Source organism: Protomyctophum bolini, assembly GCF_963924005.1.
Source record: "Protomyctophum bolini genome assembly, chromosome: 2".
NCBI lineage: Eukaryota > Metazoa > Chordata > Actinopteri > Myctophiformes > Myctophidae > Protomyctophum > Protomyctophum bolini.
Genome location: NC_137863.1, coordinates 33,985,482 through 34,005,864, shown reverse-complemented (window position 1 = coordinate 34,005,864; position 20,383 = coordinate 33,985,482). Strand labels below are relative to the sequence as shown.

The 20,383-nt window shown below is 35.0% G+C and overlaps 1 protein-coding gene across 1 annotated transcript in view; it reads right to left on the bottom strand.

Moving 5' to 3' along the window:
* Positions 1-15,588, bottom strand: part of LOC308333959 (integrin alpha-7-like) — a gene marked incomplete at its 5' end in the record, with an annotated part of 127,373 nt that extends 111,785 nt beyond the window's left edge. The window contains 2 exons of the mRNA XM_080790498.1: positions 12,999-13,190; positions 15,490-15,588. Of these exons, the coding sequence (XP_080646624.1) occupies positions 12,999-13,190; positions 15,490-15,588 (291 nt within the window). The remainder of the gene's footprint in view (positions 1-12,998; positions 13,191-15,489) is intronic.
* Positions 15,589-20,383: the final 4,795 nt, after the last annotated feature.

The following is a 20,383-nucleotide window of genomic DNA, read 5'->3' as shown; positions in this document are numbered from 1 at the left end:
TTATTTGACACTTTGGTTGTTGAGAAACAGCTCCTAAAACATTATTTTACACTTTTGGTTGTTGAGAAACAGCTCCTAAAACATTATTTGACACTTTTGGTTGTTGAAAAACAGCTTCTAACCATTATTTGACACTTTGGTTGTTGAGAAACAGCTCATAAAACATTATTTTACACTTTTGGTTGTTGAGAAACAGCTCCTAAAACATTATTTGACACTTTTGGTTGTTGAAAAACAGCTTCTAACCATTATTTGACACTTTGGTTGTTGAGAAACAGCTCCTAAAACATTATTTTACACTTTTGGTTGTTGAGAAACAGCTCCTAAAACATTATTTGACACTTTTGGTTGTTGAAAAACAGCTTCTAACCATTATTTGACACTTTGGTTGTTGAGAAACAGCTCCTAAAACATTATTTTACACTTTTGGTTGTTGAGAAACAGCTCCTAAAACATTATTTTACACTTTTGGTTGTTGAGAAACAGCTTCTAACCATTATTTGACACTTTGGTTGTTGAGAAACAGCTCCTAAAACATTATTTTACACTTTTGGTTGTTGAGAAACAGCTCCTAAAACATTATTTGACACTTTTGGTTGTTGAAAAACAGCTTCTAACCATTATTTGACACTTTGGTTGTTGAGAAACAGCTCCTAAAACATTATTTTACACTTTTGGTTGTTGAGAAACAGCTCCTAAAACATTATTTGACACTTTTGGTTGTTGAAAAACAGCTTCTAACCATTATTTGACACTTTGGTTGTTGAGAAACAGCTCCTAAAACATTATTTTACACTTTTGGTTATTGAGAAACAGCTCCTAAAACATTATTTGACACTTTTGGTTGTTGAAAAACAGCTTCTAACCATTATTTGACACTTTGGTTGTTGAGAAACAGCTCATAAAACATTATTTTACACTTTTGGTTGTTGAGAAACAGCTCCTAAAACATTATTTGACACTTTTGGTTGTTGAAAAACAGCTTCTAACCATTATTTGACACTTTGGTTGTTGAGAAACAGCTCATAAAACATTATTTTACACTTTTGGTTGTTGAGAAACAGCTCCTAAAACATTATTTGACACTTTTGGTTGTTGAAAAACAGCTTCTAACCATTATTTGACACTTTGGTTGTTGAGAAACAGCTCCTAAAACATTATTTTACACTTTTGGTTGTTGAGAAACAGCTCCTAAAACATTATTTTACACTTTTGGTTGTTGAAAAACAGCTTCTAACCATTATTTGACACTTTGGTTGTTGAGAAACAGCTCCTAAAACATTATTTGACACTTTTGGTTGTTGAAAAACAGCTTCTAACCATTATTTGACACTTTGGTTGTTGAGAAACAGCTCCTAAAACATTATTTTAAACTTCTGGTTGTTGAGAAACAGCTCCTAAAACATTATTTTACACTTTTGGTTGTTGAAAAACAGCTTCTAACCATTATTTGACACTTTGGTTGTTGAGAGACAGCTCATAAAACATTATTTTACACTTTTGGTTGTTGAGAAACAACTCCTAAAACATTATTTGACACTTTTGGTTGTTGAAAAACAGCTTCTAACCATTATTTGACACTTTGGTTGTTGAGAAACAGCTCCTAAAACATTATTTGACACTTTTGGTTGTTGAAAAACAGCTTATTGATGAATTTTGCATTCGTGCGTGCGTGCTACCTGTGTGTTGAAGGCGTCTCCCAGACTGGTGAACAGGTATTCATATCCGTACGCAGCCTTACAGTTGAGCCAGACCACATGGTACACACTCTGACCAATCCACGCAGAGATCACCTCCTTGATGCCGCGGAGACACGCCTCCTACACACACACACACACACACACAGAGAACTAATGTTTAAACCATAGACTGTAAAAAATATGGACAAAGCGTGGGAGGCAAATTATTTTGGCAAATTATTTTGGGAGGCAAATTATTTTGGGAGGCAAATTATTTTGGCAGGCAAATTATTTTGGCAAATTATTTTGGGAGGCAATTTATTTTGGCAAATTATTTTGGGAGGCAAATTATTTTGGCAAATTATTTTGGGAGGCAAATTATTTTGGCAAATTATTTTGGGAGGCAAATTATTTTGGCAAATTATTTTGGGAGGCAAATTATTTTGGGAGGCAAATTATTTTGGCAAATTATTTTGGGAGGCAAATTATTTTGGGAGGCATATTATTTTGGGAGGCAAATTATTTTGGCAAATTATTTTGGGAGTCAAATTATTTTGGCAAATTATTTTGGGAGGCAAATTATTTTGGGAGGCAAATTATTTTGGGAGGCAAATTATTTTGGCAAATTATTTTGGGAGGCAAATTATTTTGGCAAATTATTTTGGGAGGCAAATTATTTTGGCAAATTATTTTGGGAGGCAAATTATTTGGGCAAATTATTTTGGGAGTCAAATTATTTTGGCAAATCATTTTGGGAGGCAAGTTATTTTGGGAAATTATTTTGGGAGGCAAATTATTTTGGCAAATTATTTTGGGAGGCAAATTATTTTGGCAAATTATTTTGGGAAGCAAATTATTTTGGCAAATTATTTTGGCAAATTAATAATAATCCCAAAATAATTTGCCTCCCAAAATAATTTGCCCCCCAAAATATTTGCCTCCCAAAATAATTTGCCTCCCAAAATAATTTGCCTCCCAAAATAATTTGCCAAAATAATTTGCCTCCCAAAATAATTTGCCTCCCAAAATAATTTGCAAATTAATTGGCAAATTATTTTGGCAGGCAAATTATTTTGGCAAATTATTTTGGGAGGCAAATTATTTTGGGAGGCAAATTATTTTGGCAAATTATTTTGGCAAATTATTTTGGGAGGCAAATTATTTTGGGAGGCAAATTATTTTGGCAAATTATTTTGGGAGGCAAATTATTTTGGGAGGCAAATTATTTTGGCAAATTATTTTGGGAGGCAAATTATTTTGGGAGGCATATTATTTTGGGAGGCAAATTATTTTGGCAAATTATTTTGGGAGTCAAATTATTTTGGCAAATTATTTTGGGAGGCAAATTATTTTGGCAAATTATTTTGGGAGGCAAATTATTTTGGGAGGCAAATTATTTTGGCAAATTATTTTGGGAGGCAAATTATTTTGGCAAATTATTTTGGGAGGCAAATTATTTTGGGAGGCAAATTATTTTGGCAAATTATTTTGGGAGGCAAATTATTTGGGCAAATTATTTTGGGAGTCAAATTATTTTGGCAAATCATTTTGGGAGGCAAGTTATTTTGGGAAATTATTTTGGGAGGCAAATTATTTTGGGAGGCAAATTATTTTGGCAAATTATTTTGGGAGGCAAATTATTTTGGGAGGCAAATTATTTGGGCAAATTATTTTGGGAGGCAAATTATTTTGGGAGGCATATTATTTTGGGAGGCAAATTATTTTGGCAAATTATTTTGGGAGTCAAATTATTTTGGCAAATTATTTTGGGAGGCAAATTATTTTGGGAGGCAAATTATTTTGGGAGGCAAATTATTTTGGCAAATTATTTTGGGAGGCAAATTATTTTGGCAAATTATTTTGGGAGGCAAATTATTTTGGCAAATAATTTTGGGAGGCAAATTATTTGGGCAAATTATTTTGGGAGTCAAATTATTTTGGCAAATCATTTTGGGAGGCAAGTTATTTTGGGAAATTATTTTGGGAGGCAAATTATTTTGGGAGGCAAATTATTTTGGCAAATTATTTTGGGAGTCAAATTATTTTGTCAAATTATTTTGGCAAATTATTTTGGGAGGCAAATTATTTTGGCAAATTATTTTGGGAGGCAAATTATTTTGGCAAATAATTTTGGGAGGCAAATTATTTGGGCAAATTATTTTGGGAGTCAAATTATTTTGGCAAATCATTTTGGGAGGCAAGTTATTTTGGGAAATTATTTTGGGAGGCAAATTATTTTGGCAAATTATTTTGGGAGGCAAATTATTTTGGGAGGCAAATTATTTTGGCAAGCAAATTATTTTGGCAAATTATTTTGGCAAATTAATAATAATCCCAAAATAATTTGCCTCCCAAAATAATTTGCCTCCCAAAATAATTTGCCAAAATAATTTGCCCCCCAAAATAATTTGCCTCCCAAAATAATTTGCCAAAATAATTTGCCTCCCAAAATAATTTGCCTCCCAAAATAATTTGCAAATTAATTGGCAAATTATTTTGGCAGGCAAATTATTTTGGCAAATTATTTTGGGAGGCAATTTATTTTGGCAAATTATTTTGGGAGGCAAATTATTTTGGCAAATTATTTTGGGAGGCAAATTATTTTGGCAAATTATTTTGGGAGGCAAATTATTTTGGGAGGCAAATTATTTTGGCAAATTATTTTGGCAAATTATTTTGGGAGGCAAATTATTTTGGGAGGCAAATTATTTTGGCAAATTATTTTGGGAGGCAAATTATTTTGGGAGGCATATTATTTTGGGAGGCAAATTATTTTGGCAAATTATTTTGGTAGTCAAATTATTTTGGCAAATTATTTTGGGAGGCAAATTATTTTGGCAAATTATTTTGGGAGGCAAATTATTTTGGGAGGCAAATTATTTTGGCAAATTATTTTGGGAGGCAAATTATTTTGGCAAATTATTTTGGGAGGCAAATTATTTTGGGAGGCAAATTATTTTGGCAAATTATTTTGGCAAATTATTTTGGGAGGCAAATTATTTGGGCAAATTATTTTGGGAGTCAAATTATTTTGGCAAATCATTTTGGGAGGCAAGTTATTTTGGGAAATTATTTTGGGAGGCAAATTATTTTGGCAAATTATTTTGGGAGGCAAATTATTTTGGCAAATTATTTTGGGAGGCAAATTATTTTGGGAGGCAAATTATTTTGGCAAATTATTTTGGGAGGCAAATTATTTTGGGAGGCAAATTATTTTGGCAAATTATTTTGGGAGGCAAATTATTTTGGGAGGCATATTATTTTGGGAGGCAAATTATTTTGGCAAATTATTTTGGGAGTCAAATTATTTTGGCAAATTAATAATAATCCCAAAATAATTTGCCTCCCAAAATAATTTGCCCCCCAAAATAATTTGCCTCCCAAAATAATTTGCCTCCCAAAATAATTTGCCTCCCAAAATAATTTGCCTCCCAAAATAATTTGCAAATTAATTGGCAAATTATTTTGGCAGGCAAATTATTTTGGCAAATTATTTTGGGAGGCAATTTATTTTGGCAAATTATTTTGGGAGGCAAATTATTTTGGCAAATTATTTTGGGAGGCAACTTATTTTGGCAAATTATTTTGGCAAATTATTTTGGGAGGCAAATTATTTTGGGAGGCAAATTATTTTGGCAAATTATTTTGGGAGGCAAATTATTTTGGGAGGCAAATTATTTTGGCAAATTATTTTGGGAGGCAAATTATTTTGGGAGGCATATTATTTTGGGAGGCAAATTATTTTGGCAAATTATTTTGGGAGTCAAATTATTTTGGCAAATTATTTTGGGAGGCAAATTATTTTGGCAAATTATTTTGGGAGGCAAATTATTTTGGGAGGCAAATTATTTTGGCAAATTATTTTGGGAGGCAAATTATTTTGGCAAATTATTTTGGGAGGCAAATTATTTTGGGAGGCAAATTATTTTGGCAAATTATTTTGGGAGGCAAATTATTTGGGCAAATTATTTTGGGAGTCAAATTATTTTGGCAAATCATTTTGGGAGGCAAGTTATTTTGGGAAATTATTTTGGGAGGCAAATTATTTTGGCAAATTATTTTGGGAGGCAAATTATTTTGGGAGGCAAATTATTTTGGCAAATTATTTTGGGAGGCAAATTATTTTGGGAGGCATATTATTTTGGGAGGCAAATTATTTTGGCAAATTATTTTGGGAGTCAAATTATTTTGGCAAATTATTTTGGGAGGCAAATTATTTTGGGAGGCAAATTATTTTGGGAGGCAAATTATTTTGGCAAATTATTTTGGGAGGCAAATTATTTTGGCAAATTATTTTGGGAGGCAAATTATTTTGGCAAATAATTTTGGGAGGCAAATTATTTGGGCAAATTATTTTGGGAGTCAAATTATTTGGGAGGCAAATTATTTGGGAGGCAAATTATTTTGGGAGGCAAATTATTTTGGGAGGCAAATTATTTTGGCAAATTATTTTGGGAAGCAAATTATTTTGGCAAATTATTTTGGCAAATTAATAATAATCCCAAAATAATTTGCCTCCCAAAATAATTTGCCTCCCAAAATAATTTGCCAAAATAATTTGCCCCCCAAAATAATTTGCCTCCCAAAATAATTTGCCAAAATAATTTGCCTCCCAAAATAATTTGCCTCCCAAAATAATTTGCAAATTAATTGGCAAATTATTTTGGCAGGCAAATTATTTTGGCAAATTATTTTGGGAGGCAATTTATTTTGGCAAATTATTTTGGGAGGCAAATTATTTTGGGAGGCATATTATTTTGGGAGGCAAATTATTTTGGCAAATTATTTTGGCAAATTATTTTGGGAGGCAAATTATTTTGGCAAATTATTTTGGCAAATTATTTTGGCAAATTATTTTGGGAGGCAAATTATTTTGGGAGGCAAATTATTTTGGCAAATTATTTTGGGAGGCAAATTATTTTGGGAGGCATATTATTTTGGGAGGCAAATTATTTTGGCAAATTATTTTGGGAGTCAAATTATTTTGGCAAATTATTTTGGGAGGCAAATTATTTTGGCAAATTATTTTGGGAGGCAAATTATTTTGGGAGGCAAATTATTTTGGCAAATTATTTTGGGAGGCAAATTATTTTGGCAAATTATTTTGGGAGGCAAATTATTTTGGGAGGCAAATTATTTTGGCAAATTATTTTGGCAAATTATTTTGGGAGGCAAATTATTTGGGCAAATTATTTTGGGAGTCAAATTATTTTGGCAAATCATTTTGGGAGGCAAGTTATTTTGGGAAATTATTTTGGGAGGCAAATTATTTTGGCAAATTATTTTGGGAGGCAAATTATTTTGGCAAATTATTTTGGGAGGCAAATTATTTTGGGAGGCAAATTATTTTGGCAAATTATTTTGGGAGGCAAATTATTTTGGGAGGCAAATTATTTTGGCAAATTATTTTGGGAGTCAAATTATTTTGGCAAATTATTTTGGGAGGCAAATTATTTTGGGAGGCAAATTATTTTGGCAAATTATTTTGGGAGGCAAATTATTTTGGCAAATTATTTTGGGAGGCAAATTATTTTGGGAGGCAAATTATTTTGGCAAATTATTTTGGGAGGCAAATTATTTGGGCAAATTATTTTGGGAGTCAAATTATTTTGGCAAATCATTTTGGGAGGCAAGTTATTTTGGGAAATTATTTTGGGAGGCAAATTATTTTGGGAGGCAAATTATTTTGGCAAATTATTTTGGGAGGCAAATTATTTTGGGAGGCAAATTATTTTGGCAAATTATTTTGGGAGGCAAATTATTTTGGGAGGCATATTATTTTGGGAGGCAAATTATTTTGGCAAATTATTTTGGGAGTCAAATTATTTTGGCAAATTATTTTGGGAGGCAAATTATTTTGGGAGGCAAATTATTTTGGGAGGCAAATTATTTTGGCAAATTATTTTGGGAGGCAAATTATTTTGGCAAATTATTTTGGGAGGCAAATTATTTTGGCAAATAATTTTGGGAGGCAAATTATTTGGGCAAATTATTTTGGGAGTCAAATTATTTGGGAGGCAAATTATTTGGGAGGCAAATTATTTTGGGAGGCAAATTATTTTGGGAGGCAAATTATTTTGGGAGGCAAATTATTTTGGGAGGCAAATTATTTTGGCAAATTATTTTGGGAAGCAAATTATTTTGGCAAATTATTTTGGCAAATTAATAATAATCCCAAAATAATTTGCCTCCCAAAATAATTTGCCTCCCAAAATAATTTGCCAAAATAATTTGCCCCCCAAAATAATTTGCCTCCCAAAATAATTTGCCAAAATAATTTGCCTCCCAAAATAATTTGCCTCCCAAAATAATTTGCAAATTAATTGGCAAATTATTTTGGCAGGCAAATTATTTTGGCAAATTATTTTGGGAGGCAATTTATTTTGGCAAATTATTTTGGGAGGCAAATTATTTTGGGAGGCATATTATTTTGGGAGGCAAATTATTTTGGCAAATTATTTTGGGAGGCAACTTATTTTGGCAAATTATTTTGGCAAATTATTTTGGGAGGCAAATTATTTTGGGAGGCAAATTATTTTGGCAAATTATTTTGGGAGGCAAATTATTTTGGGAGGCAAATTATTTTGGCAAATTATTTTGGGAGGCAAATTATTTTGGGAGGCATATTATTTTGGGAGGCAAATTATTTTGGCAAATTATTTTGGGAGTCAAATTATTTTGGCAAATTATTTTGGGAGGCAAATTATTTTGGCAAATTATTTTGGGAGGCAAATTATTTTGGGAGGCAAATTATTTTGGGAGGCAAATTATTTTGGCAAATTATTTTGGGAGGCAAATTATTTTGGCAAATTATTTTGGGAGGCAAATTATTTTGGGAGGCAAATTATTTTGGCAAATTATTTTGGGAGGCAAATTATTTGGGCAAATTATTTTGGGAGTCAAATTATTTTGGCAAATCATTTTGGGAGGCAAGTTATTTTGGGAAATTATTTTGGGAGGCAAATTATTTTGGGAGGCAAATTATTTTGGCAAATTATTTTGGGAGGCAAATTATTTTGGGAGGCAAATTATTTTGGGAGGCAAATTATTTTGGGAGGCAAATTATTTTGGGAGGCATATTATTTTGGGAGGCAAATTATTTTGGCAAATTATTTTGGGAGTCAAATTATTTTGGCAAATTATTTTGGGAGGCAAATTATTTTGGGAGGCAAATTATTTTGGGAGGCAAATTATTTTGGCAAATTATTTTGGGAGGCAAATTATTTTGGCAAATTATTTTGGGAGGCAAATTATTTTGGCAAATAATTTTGGGAGGCAAATTATTTGGGCAAATTATTTTGGGAGTCAAATTATTTGGGAGGCAAATTATTTGGGAGGCAAATTATTTTGGGAGGCAAATTATTTTGGGAGGCAAATTATTTTGGGAGGCAAATTATTTTGGGAGGCAAATTATTTTGGCAAATTATTTTGGGAAGCAAATTATTTTGGCAAATTAATAATAATCCCAAAATAATTTGCCTCCCAAAATAATTTGCCTCCCAAAATAATTTGCCAAAATAATTTGCCCCCCAAAATAATTTGCCTCCCAAAATAATTTGCCAAAATAATTTGCCTCCCAAAATAATTTGCCTCCCAAAATAATTTGCAAATTAATTGGCAAATTATTTTGGCAGGCAAATTATTTTGGCAAATTATTTTGGGAGGCAATTTATTTTGGCAAATTATTTTGGGAGGCAAATTATTTTGGGAGGCATATTATTTTGGGAGGCAAATTATTTTGGCAAATTATTTTGGGAGTCAAATTATTTTGGCAAATTATTTTGGGAGGCAAATTATTTTGGGAGGCATATTATTTTGGGAGGCAAATTATTTTGGCAAATTATTTTGGGAGTCAAATTATTTTGGCAAATTATTTTGGGAGGCAAATTATTTTGGGAGTCAAATTATTTTGGGAGGCAAATTATTTTGGCAAATTATTTTGGGAGGCAAATTATTTTGGCAAATTATTTTGGGAGGCAAATTATTTTGGGAGGCAAATTATTTTGGCAAATTATTTTGGGAGGCAAATTATTTGGGCAAATTATTTTGGGAGTCAAATTATTTTGGCAAATCATTTTGGGAGGCAAGTTATTTTGGGAAATTATTTTGGGAGGCAAATTATTTTGGCAAATTATTTTGGGAGGCAAATTATTTTGGCAAATTATTTTGGGAAGCAAATTATTTTGGCAAATTATTTTGGCAAATTATTTTGGCAAATTATTTTGGCAAATTAATAATAATCCCAAAATAATTTGCCTCCCAAAATAATTTGCCTCCCAAAATAATTTGCCAAAATAATTTGCCCCCCAAAATAATTTGCCTCACAAAATAATTTGCCAAAATAATTTGCCTCCCAAAATAATTTGCCTCCCAAAATAATTTGCCTCCCAAAATAATTTGCCAAAATAATTTGCCTCCCAAAATAATTTGCCTCCCAAAATAATTTGCCTCCCAAAAAAATTTGCCTGCCAAAATAATTTGCCTCCCAAAATAATTTGCCTCCCAAAATAATTTCCCTCCCAAAATAATTTGCCTCCCAAAATAATTTGCCTCCCAAAATAATTTGCCTCCCAAAATAATTTCCCTCCCAAAATAATTTGCCTCCCAAAATAATTTCCCTCCCAAAATAATTTGCCAAAATAATTTGCCTCCCAAAATAATTTGCCAAAATAATTTGCCTGCCAAAATAATTTGCCTCCCAAAATAATTTGCCTCCCAAAATAATTTGCCAAAATAATTTGCCTCCCAAAATAATTTGCCTCCCAATATAATTTGCCAAAATAATTTGCCTCCCAAAATAATTTGCCAAAAGAATTTGCCTGCCAAAATAATTTGCCTCCCAAAATAATTTGCCTCCCAAAATAATTTGCCTCTCAAAATAATTTGCCAAAAAAATTTGCCTCCCAAAATAATTTGCCTCCCAAAATAATTTGCCAAAATAATTTGCCAAAATAATTTGCCTCCCAAAATAATTTGCCTCCCAAAATAATTTGCCTCCCAAAATAATTTGCCTCCCAAAATAATTTGCCTCCCAAAATAATTTGCCTCCCAAAATAATTTGCCTGCCAAAATAATTTGCCTCCCAAAATAATTTGCCAAAATAATTTGCCTCCCAAAATAATTTGCCTCCCAAAATAATTTGCCAAAGAAACGGCTCCTAAAACATTATTTTACACTTTTGGTTGTTGAGAAACAGCTCCTAAAACATTATTTGACACTTTTGGTTGTTGAAAAACAGCTTCTAACCATTATTTGACACTTTGGTTGTTGAGAAACAGCTCCTAAAACATTATTTTACACTTTTGGTTGTTGAGAAACAGCTCCTAAAACATTATTTTACACTTTTGGTTGTTGAGAAACAGCTCCTAAAACATTATTTGACACTTTTGGTTGTTGAAAAACAGCTTCTAACCATTATTTGACACTTTGGTTTTTGAGAAACAGCTCCTAAAACATTATTTTACACTTTTGGTTGTTGAGAAACAGCTCCTAAAACATTATTTGACACTTTTGGTTGTTGAAAAACAGCTCCTAAAACATTATTTGACACTTTTGGTTGTTGAAAAACAGCTTCTAACCATTATTTGACACTTTGGTTGTTGAGAAACAGCTCCTAAAACATTATTTTACACTTTTGGTTGTTGAGAAACAGCTCCTAAAACATTATTTGACACTTTTGGTTGTTGAAAAACAGCTTCTAACCATTATTTGACACTTTGGTTGTTGAGAAACAGCTCCTAAAACATTATTTTACACTTTTGGTTGTTGAGAAACAGCTCCTAAAACATTATTTGACACTTTTGGTTGTTGAAAAACAGCTTCTAACCATTATTTGACACTTTGGTTGTTGAGAAACAGCTCCTAAAACATTATTTTACACTTTTGGTTGTTGAGAAACAGCTCCTAAAACATTATTTGACACTTTTGGTTGTTGAAAAACAGCTTCTAACCATTATTTGACACTTTGGTTGTTGAGAAACAGCTCCTAAAACATTATTTTACACTTTTGGTTGTTGAGAAACAGCTCCTAAAACATTATTTGACACTTTTGGTTGTTGAAAAACAGCTTCTAACCATTATTTGACACTTTGGTTGTTGAGAAACAGCTCCTAAAACATTATTTTACACCTTTGGTTGTTGAGAAACAGCTCCTAAAACATTATTTGACACTTTTGGTTGTTGAAAAACAGCTTCTAACCATTATTTGACACTTTGGTTGTTGAGAAACTGCTCCTAAAACATTATTTTACACTTTTGGTTGTTGAGAAACAGCTCCTAAAACATTATTTGACACTTTTGGTTGTTGAAAAACAGCTTCTAACCATTATTTGACACTTTGGTTGTTGAGAAACAGCTCCTAAAACATTATTTTACACTTTTGGTTGTTGAGAAACAGCTCCTAAAACATTATTTGACACTTTTGGTTGTTGAAAAACAGCTTCTAACCATTATTTGACACTTTGGTTGTTGAGAAACAGCTCCTAAAACATTATTTTACACTTTTGGTTATTGAGAAACAGCTCTTAAAACATTATTTGACACTTTTGGTTGTTGAAAAACAGCTTCTAACCATTATTTGACACTTTGGTTGTTGAGAAACAGCTCATAAAACATTATTTTACACTTTTGGTTGTTGAGAAACAGCTCCTAAAACATTATTTTACACTTTTGGTTGTTGAAAAACAGCTTCTAACCATTATTTGACACTTTGGTTGTTGAGAAACAGCTCCTAAAACATTATTTTACACTTTGGGAGGCAAATTATTTTGGCAAATTATTTTGGGAGGCAAATTATTTTGGGAGGCAAATTAATTTGGCAAATTATTTTGGGAGGCAAATTATTTTGGGAGGCAAATTATTTTGGGAGGCAAATTATTTTGGGAGGCAAATTATTTTGGCAAATTATTTTGGGAGGCAAATTATTTTGGGAGGCAAATTATTTTGGGAGGCAAATTATTTTGGGAGGCAAATTATTTTGGCAAATTATTTTGGGAGGCAAATTATTTTGGGAGGCAAATTATTTTGGCAAATTATTTTGGGAGGCAAATTATTTTGGCAGGCAAATTATTTTGGCAAATTATTTTGGGAGGCAAATTATTTTGGGAGGCAAATTATTTTGGGAGGCAAATTATTTTGGCAAATTATTTTGGGAGGCAAATTATTTTGGCAAATTATTTTGGGAGGCAAATTATTTTGGCAAATTATTTTGGCAAATTATTTTGGGAGGCAAATTATTTTGGCAAATTATTTTGGGAGGCAAATTATTTTGGGAGGCAAAGCGGGGGGACAGAAGTGACAGAACGAGACAGACTAGTGTACTGAGCGCAGTGAGCTGTGACTGTCAGCTGTGACTGTGAGCGCAGCTCCTTCAAGGCTCAGGAGGGAGGGGGCTGAGGGAGGGGGCTGTTTGACTGTGCGCTGGGCGCTGGGAGCATGTCTCAAGTTCCAACGGGAGAACGGAGCGGCATCTGGATCGGATAATGGATCGGCCCATTGCCACCGATACCCGATCTAGAATTTTAGGTCGGATCGGCGCACCACTAATCTTCATATAATAGGTCCTCACCAATAATCATGATAAAATGGCACGATTCATTTCTACTTTTCTAGAAACTGCAGGCTTTCTAGTCCTGAAAAGTTGCAATGCGAAAATGGAAGCCATCATTCTCACGATAATGAAAATCTAAACATTTTTGTAAAAAGATCTTGTTTAAAAAAAATCTGCCTAATGATGATGTCACTGGAAGACGGTTTTTAAACTGCCCACAGCCCTCCTATGAGACACAGACTGAGTAGAAGAAAATCTTGCCATTTTATCATGATTATTATTGAGGACCTATTATATTAAGATAGGTTGAAAAGTGGTGAAGTGGTCCTTTAAGGTTTTACGTCATATTTGGTACTTTTGATTTATATTGATGAATTTTGCATTCGTGCGTGCTTGCGTCCTACCTGTGTGTTGAAGGCGTCTCCCAGACTGGTGAACAGGTATTCATATCCGTACGCAGCCTTACAGTTGAGCCAGACCACATGGTACACACTCTGACCAATCCACGCAGAGATCACCTCCTTGATGCCGCGGAGACACGCCTCCTACACACACACACACACACACACACACACACACACACACACACACACACACACACACACACACACACACAGAGAACTAATGTTTAAACCATAGACTGTAAAAAATATGGACAAAGCGTTCCGCGGGTCTAACGTGAACGTAAAATGAAGCCTGTCAGTCCTTGCAATGGAAGTCGCCATCTTTCTAGATCCGTTTTGGCCCAGTTCAGGCCAGCTGGCCCATTGGCTGGCCCAGACAACGAGGCGGGACTTCCCCCTTCTTCTTCGTTGGTTTTTATTTTGACTCGAGTGGGTGGGGGATCCCGTTCATAGACTGTAACGGTAGCCACGCCCCTCAGAACATGCGCAACTTTATGGTCATTTTTTTAATAAATGGGACCATCATTTTCCAAAAAGAATATTATGACATTAGAAATTAGACTTTAAACTAGTGACTGGAAGCAAAAAGTATTCATGACCATGTTTATTAAGGTAATACAGTCTAGGTGAAGTTGGGCCTAAATACATGGACTTCTATGGGGCTATGGGTTTTTAGTGGCTTCACAAAATATCCGTCTGACTGCCCCCCTGGTTTAAACCAGTGGCTCTCAAACATTTTCATGTCAAGAACCCCCAAAAGAATATATATTTTATATATATTTATATCTGACCTGTTTTCTGAAAAAGCTATGTTTCTATATGTCAGTCGTTCTTCGATTTAAAGAAAATAGCAGACCTACAAGCTCGTATTGCGCCACTCGGTGGCGCGCTTTGAGCTTGTAGATCTGCTATTTTTCACTAGCTAACACCAAAACACAAGCCATGCGTTTTTAACATAAGAGAGTTGTTACTTCATATTTTAACGGGAGGCCCTCATATGAATGACATTGGACCCGAAGGGAAATTATGTCAATAACATGCTAAGGTTAGGTATATCCTACCTCATATGTTTATTCTGAATTTGAGCCACAGACACTGATGAGATTTAGCCTGTCAGACCCCAAACGTCTACGTAGATCCCTATCTATCTTGGTACTTTAGCATGGATAAAATTGTACGTTTGGGGTCTGAGAGGCTAAATGTCATCAAATGGTGGTTCCGTGGCTCAAATTCTGGGCTACCTAGCTTGTTATTTAAATATTTCCATTGGGGTCCAATGCAATAAATCACGTTAAAATACGAAATATTAAAACTAAAACGGAAGCTTGTCTATTATTATACTTGCCCTCTACGACTAAAAATTTAAATTAAAATAGAGAATCTTTCACTCAATAGGAACTGCTCCGGTCGCAAGTTGATGATGTCATATGTCTAGCCCTATGGAATATGTCTCTGCTGTCGGGAGGAAAGCTCTTAACTCCAAAATCTTCATTTTTCAGGAAATGTTAAAACTAATTTTACATTTTTCAGAAATTGAAGAAAACCTTATATTTTTTAAACAAAGCAATACTGCCTCATAAAAGTTGGTATTGTGACGTTGTATATTATCAGATACTTGCATGTGTCATTATATTATCACCACTTTACCCGAATACAGCTCAAGTGGAGTTAGGTGGTTTTCTCTGTCAAGATAGTTCTTATCATTATCAATGACAGAGAAACCTCTTACACACACACACACACAGCCTCTTTTAGTATCTGTTTGTCTGTCTCTCTCTCTCACTCACATGTACGTACGCACGCACGCACGCACACATGCACGCACGCACACACACACGTGCGCGCACTTCCGACTCACCCGACTAGGTATTTGGTAGAAGCGTGGGTCATAGAATGTGGAGTCCAGATAAATGCTCTGAATATCTTTCACCCTGTAATGAACACAGAACACACCCATAGTTTCTATATTAAACACTGTAATGAACACAGAACACACCCATAGTTTCTATATTAACACTTCTACTGCTTTAAATCATCATTCAGATCATAATTATTACTCACCTTGTATGGAGTTACTGTAAACACAGACTGCTGCAGAATCTTGTTTCCAGCTCTGTTCCTCTCAGCCTGCTTCCCTCCAGCCAACACCACCCTGACATCTGATAGACTGATGTTCTCCTGACTGACACACACACACACACACACACACACACACACACACACACACACACGGTGACTATTTATGACTAACCAACGTATAAAATATGGAACATCTTGCAGTGGGACCTCCTGGAAACCCCTCAAGGACCCCTGGGGTCCCCGGACCACACTTTGAGAACCACTGGTGTAAAGTAATTTTAATCTGATCTCAGGTCAGAATGGGTTAACAGACTCAATATCCCCTTTTAGCTATAATGGGATGTGATTTATTAAAGAAAACGTACTGTCAAATTCTATTTCAAATGCAGTATATGCTAAAGGACTACGGTACTGTATACATTACCTACCGTTTTGCATGTTTGCCTTGCAGTGGGGGCAGGTCCTGCAGTTAGATGGCATTTCTACAATTATTATTTTAAGGGAAAGCAGCACTAATTAAACATTGTAAGGATTATAATGTACATTTCTCCAATCTGTATAGTAGACTACGTTATAATATAACCTACTCTTTCAATGTGCTTCTCTACAGAGAGAGAGAGGAAATTAACATACATAACTACACTATATTATACTGTATTCCTAAATAACTATGTACCGGTAATGTATATTTATACAAAAAATATATGTATTTTGGCTCTGACAATCTTGATAAGATTTGAATTACAATGAATTACAATGAACGAATGACTCAATTTTCAATTTAGGAATTGTAAATGGTTTCCAGAGCAATTTACCGTAAGCAAGTTCAACATGAGGTAATATATACCTCTATCTAACCTAGTGGTTCCAAAAGTAGGGTCCAGGGACCCCAGGGGTACCTGAGGGAGTTCCAGGGGGTCCCCAGCTAAATTATAGTTTGGACCCAAATGGACCATTATGGGTCTGTAACTCAGAGTCTACACAAATGGAACGAAATGGACCCGTCAGGGTCCATTTGGTTCCGTAGACTAATGCATGTCAAACTGGGGGTCCTTGAAATTAAACAGGTTGAGAATCACTACTAGAGCCGTAAAAACTTCTCTTATGGGGGTCCCTGGCATGTTATTTCAAATGGGGGTCCACGGGCTAATTAGTGTCGATTTGGGGGTCCTTTACATGAAAAGGTTTGGGAACCACTGCTCTAACCTCTTTTGCATAACTTTGTAAATTGTATTTCTACTGACGATTGTGAGCAATAACACTCTTGAAAACAAAGTATTGCATTGTGGTAATTGGGTTTGAGCAAAAAAAAATTAGGTGATCGAGACGAGAGGCCCTTGATGTCAATCAATAAAGTCACCTTAATTCAAGTGGCAGATGCCAAAATAGTTATTTAAATTATATTTTTAGGGTCACAAACACAAAGTCTCCGCCATCTTCATTCACTTTTTGACGACCCTGACACTGACATTCTTATTGAAGGTAGTAGCATTCAGGTAGTATCAGAATTTAAATATCTTGTAATAATTACACTAGACTCAAACTTGACATTTAAAAAGCATGTTAAAAATGTAGCCAATAAAATCAAATTAAATTTATCCAATTTCAGACACACAAGACCATATCTAACAACAGATGCAGCCAAACTCTTCATGCATGCCATTTTCACACACAACCTACTGTTTCACAACCTGGTCACAGACAAATCAGACAACTTTAAAACCCATAGAATCACTTTACAAACAGACATGAAAAACACTGGATCAAAAGCCCAACCGTTACCACCATTGCCAAATTTGCCATATAGTTCAAAAGTACAACTTATTTAATTTTGACGGCTTTAAACACTTTGCAGATGCCTGCCTCATTTTTAAGATCTTAAATGGACTTGCACCTCCACCACTGAAACAGTTCATAGATCGAACGGAGAGTGGTGACAGAACAACAAGGGCAACTAGCCAACTACCAGAGGGGACTGTAAAGTGCCAATCAGACGTAGTGTGTTTGGTAAAACAGTCTTCTCTGTTAGAGCCTCCCATCACTGGAACAGTCTCCCTACAGAATTAAGAGAGACCTCCGGTCCTCCAACTATCTGACCTTCAAATTCAACCTGAAAAGGTGGCTAAAAACAACTCAAATCTGTAATCATGAGTAACTAACTATCAGCACTATTTAGGTATTTATCACCGGTGTCATTTCTCACTTCACTTGCCGTTGTTCTGTCCCCTGTACCATGTCGATCTGTTCCTGTATTGTATTGTGTTTTTGTATGGACGTAGTGTTTGGGTGCTTGCTTGCACATAATGCATACATGGTATCAACGCATGTCTCTACGTCTCTGCCTCCGGTTCCTGGGATCGCTACAATAACAACATCAACAATGGCACGTTCACACGGGCAGATAAAATGATGCAATAACGCGTTTTGAGTTGATTTGGCTAGCTACATGCTAGCCCTGGTCCAATGCTTACAGCGAGTGTCTCTGTCAGAGAGAGAGACACTCGCTGTAAGCATTGGACCAGGGCTAGCTACATGCCTATACATCATGCATTGTTCCGTCTATCAACGTGATTTCGCTGGCTTCCATTGACAACGAATGGTAGACCGCATCGTTTAATCTACCCGTGTGAACGGGCATGATTAGATTAATAAAAAAGCAATACATAATAAAAACTCACCTTAAACAGTAAACATACACCTGAAAACAACTTTTCCTTCTTCTTCTTCTTCTTCTTCTTCTTCAACGCATGGGTGTAACGTCACTTCCCCTTCCCAGTCCCGGAAGTCCCATGTGGAGCGAGCATAGAGTAGGGAGCGAGCCAATAAATAATAATAATAATATAGAAGCAGTAAATATGTAGGCATACAGATTTTTGGGCTTTCTATTAATTTATCATTAATATAATAATAATAATATAGAAGCAGTAAATATGTAGGCATACAGATTTTTGGGCTTTCTATTAATTTATCATTAATATAATAATAATAATATAGAAGCAGTAAATATGTAGACCTACAGATGTTTTGGGCTTTCTATTAATTTATCATCAATATAATAATAATAATAATAATAATATAGAAGCAGTAAATATGTAGGCATACAGATTGTTGGGCTTTCTATTAATTTATCATTAATATAATAAGTATTATTATTATTTTAAGTAGGCCTAAGGGACCCTAAGGGAGGAAAGAACTTTAAAGGGGAAAAAAATAAAACTGTTATCATTAAAAGCACAATGGCTGAACTATTATAGCGTAGCTTCCAGAGCGATTTACACATAGGCTACATACATAGAAATAGTCGTCAAACATCATCAGTAGTGATATATATTTTATTGAGTGTTGTTAATATTGCAAACCTATCGATAGAAGACAGATAGATAGATAGATAGACAGATAGATAGATAGATAGATAGATAGATAGATAGATAGATAGATAGATAGATAGATAGATAGATAGATAGATAGATAGATAGATAATTACTTTAGAAATACATTTAGTTTGTTGTTTGTTTTTGTTATGTGTGGTCTTTCTAGGGGTTTAATACAAGTTGTTTTTTATACTATTCTTGTGTAGGCTACACTATGTATTTCTCTCTCATATCTCATGCATTTTGTACACTCATGTCTGCCACCTTCATTGACCGATGTGATGTCTGATGTGTACGTGAGAATATGTATAAGAAAGATGGTGATCTGTTTTTATTGCAATAAAAACACATTTGTGCTGTTCGAACGTTTTCAGAATGTACTAACAATCAAGTTGAGACATAACTGGATGCAGGGAAAGGCGGATAAGAAACAGTCCTGGTTGTTTTGAATCCCATAATTTAGTTTATTTATAAGACTGCATGGTCTTGCGGGTTGCCCACCTCCAATACACCTATACTGAACAACCCTTAAGACAACGTTGAACCGTGACCTCGTTCAAGCCCAGTTGCAGCAGTTGCAGCTGGTGTCGAACACGAGGCCGGCAGCGCAGTGCTGCTGGTAGGTACGTCCCTGGGAGCACTGGTAGTAGGCGTTCTTGTTGGTGGGGTTTGGGTAGAGTCCTCCAGCCTTGCCGGCGCAGAATCCAGATCCCCCATTAGGATGGGGCTGGGGCTGAGGTTTGGGCTGAGGGTTGGGCTGGGGCTGGGGCTGTGGCTGGGGTTTGGGCTGAGGCTGTGGCTGAGGCTGAGGCTGAGGCTGAGGCTTGGGGAATGGTGGCAGAGGTTGCTGGCGAGATGTGCAACCTGCATTAAAGTTATAGGGGACAAAATGGATATATACGTATGTCAGGAGATGCATCTCCGATGGAGTCTTTTATTTGTAGAAACGTTAACCCATTCTGACCTGAGATCAGATTCATACGAAGTTTCCACTGGACACACACTGGTCTGATTAACCCATTCTGACCTGAGATCAGATTCTAAAAATGTCAGTCGCTCTTCGATTTTTCAAAAATAGCAGACCTACAAGCTCATATCGCGCCACTCGGTGGCGCGATATGAGCTTCTAGATCTGCTATTTTTCAATAGCTAAAGCATAACGTGATGCTAAACACCAAAATGGGTTCCCGTTCAGAATGGGTTAAAGCATGCATTTGGTTCATTTGTACGATGTGTGCGTGAGGGTGAGAGAGTGCATGTTTACCAGCTCCGGCTCCCAGGCCAGTCTTGAGGGCACTGATC